The sequence below is a fragment of the Olea europaea genome, unplaced genomic scaffold (assembly GCF_002742605.1).
Source record: "Olea europaea var. sylvestris unplaced genomic scaffold, O_europaea_v1 scaffold34019, whole genome shotgun sequence".
Lineage (NCBI taxonomy): Eukaryota > Viridiplantae > Streptophyta > Magnoliopsida > Lamiales > Oleaceae > Olea > Olea europaea.
The window spans coordinates 1-1,228 of NW_019253044.1; the positions used below are offsets into that span (position 1 = coordinate 1).

Genomic DNA, 1,228 nt, shown 5'->3' on the forward strand with positions numbered 1-1,228 from the left:
CTTGGTTCACGACTTGAAACTGTGCCATAGAGTTCCATTGATGATTTCTCAAGAAAGGATCATGATCACGACTATGAAATTTCTCTATCATTTGTTTATTGACTTCTTTTGCACGTGAGAGTTCTTCGATGAGTAAATATGGTTCTGCACGGGCTAAAGAAGTGTGGAGTAATGCGTTTTTGTTACCAGTGCATGGGAAGCCACTGATCATTCCATACTCGGTGACAATCTGAGAAAAAGGCTTATGAGTTAATGGATCTATTCCCATTTTCATAAGTTTTTTCTTCAGTTTAGTGTTCCAGTAATTCTTCACATCATTGTCTGTTCTTCCAGGTAAACGCTTCGCTATTAGAGACCATCTGCAGCATGAAAAACCAGAGCAATAGTTCATAATAATTTTGACAGAATAACAATATGATGGAACCAAAATAAAACCGGAGCAGGAGAAGAATGAAAAAAGGACCTGCTACCAATGGTTCTGTGGAGTTCTAGAATACATTCTTCTTCTTCAGGAGTAAAATTATCATGTTTGAGATCAGGTCGCAAATAATTAGTCCATCTTAGCCTACAGCTCTTTCCACATCTGTTGAGTCCTTTACAAACTCATCGAAAAAATATAAACAAATATAGAGATATATCATTAACTAACAAGATCTCATAAATTTGTAAAGACCGTACATACCTGCTTTCTGAGGAACCAAAGTCCAGTTGCCAATTCCATGGCTAGCAACATATGCAAGAATTTTCGCATCTTCCTCTGGTGTCCAAGGGCCTCTTTTAACGTTAGCTTTATTACAACAGGGAGGCCTCCCCATCAGAGATGAACTGTTTCTTTTTCTATGTATGTGTGCGTGTGGGGTGAGGGGACGGGAGAGAGAGGGAGACTACGAAAGGACTGATGCAATAATGACGCAATTTCACAGCATTAAGTGCATTTGAAGGAGGACATTTAACAAGTGAGCGAGCATGAAATGCATGTAACTTGGCTCTGAATTAACAACAATTGCATGATTTTATCATCGATGAAGAAAACCGTTTGATATGACATGAAATACAATGCATGCATTCATTCTCTTTCTCTCTCTCATTTTCTTGGCTCCAGTGAACAATAATGTGTACAGGTTCAAATTGGATGAATTATATATTTTGATAAAAAAAGAGCTTCTAGTAAGCTAATATAGAGAACTGTGTTAATATTCCCAACTGCAAATCAAATTCGGCAGAAGAC

General features: G+C 37.7%; 1 protein-coding gene across 1 annotated transcript; it reads right to left on the reverse strand.

Annotated features, from left to right (window-relative positions):
* Positions 1–4: 4 nt before the first annotated feature.
* Positions 5–1,222, reverse strand: LOC111386061 (transcription factor MYB35-like; the record flags this gene model as incomplete). The annotated part of the gene is made up of 3 exons (XM_023010486.1): positions 683–1,222; positions 464–593; positions 5–359 (listed from the first exon to the last, which is right to left on the reverse strand). Coding segments are annotated over exons 1-3 (618 nt in total), but the record flags the coding sequence as incomplete, so codon positions are not given.
* Positions 1,223–1,228: the final 6 nt, after the last annotated feature.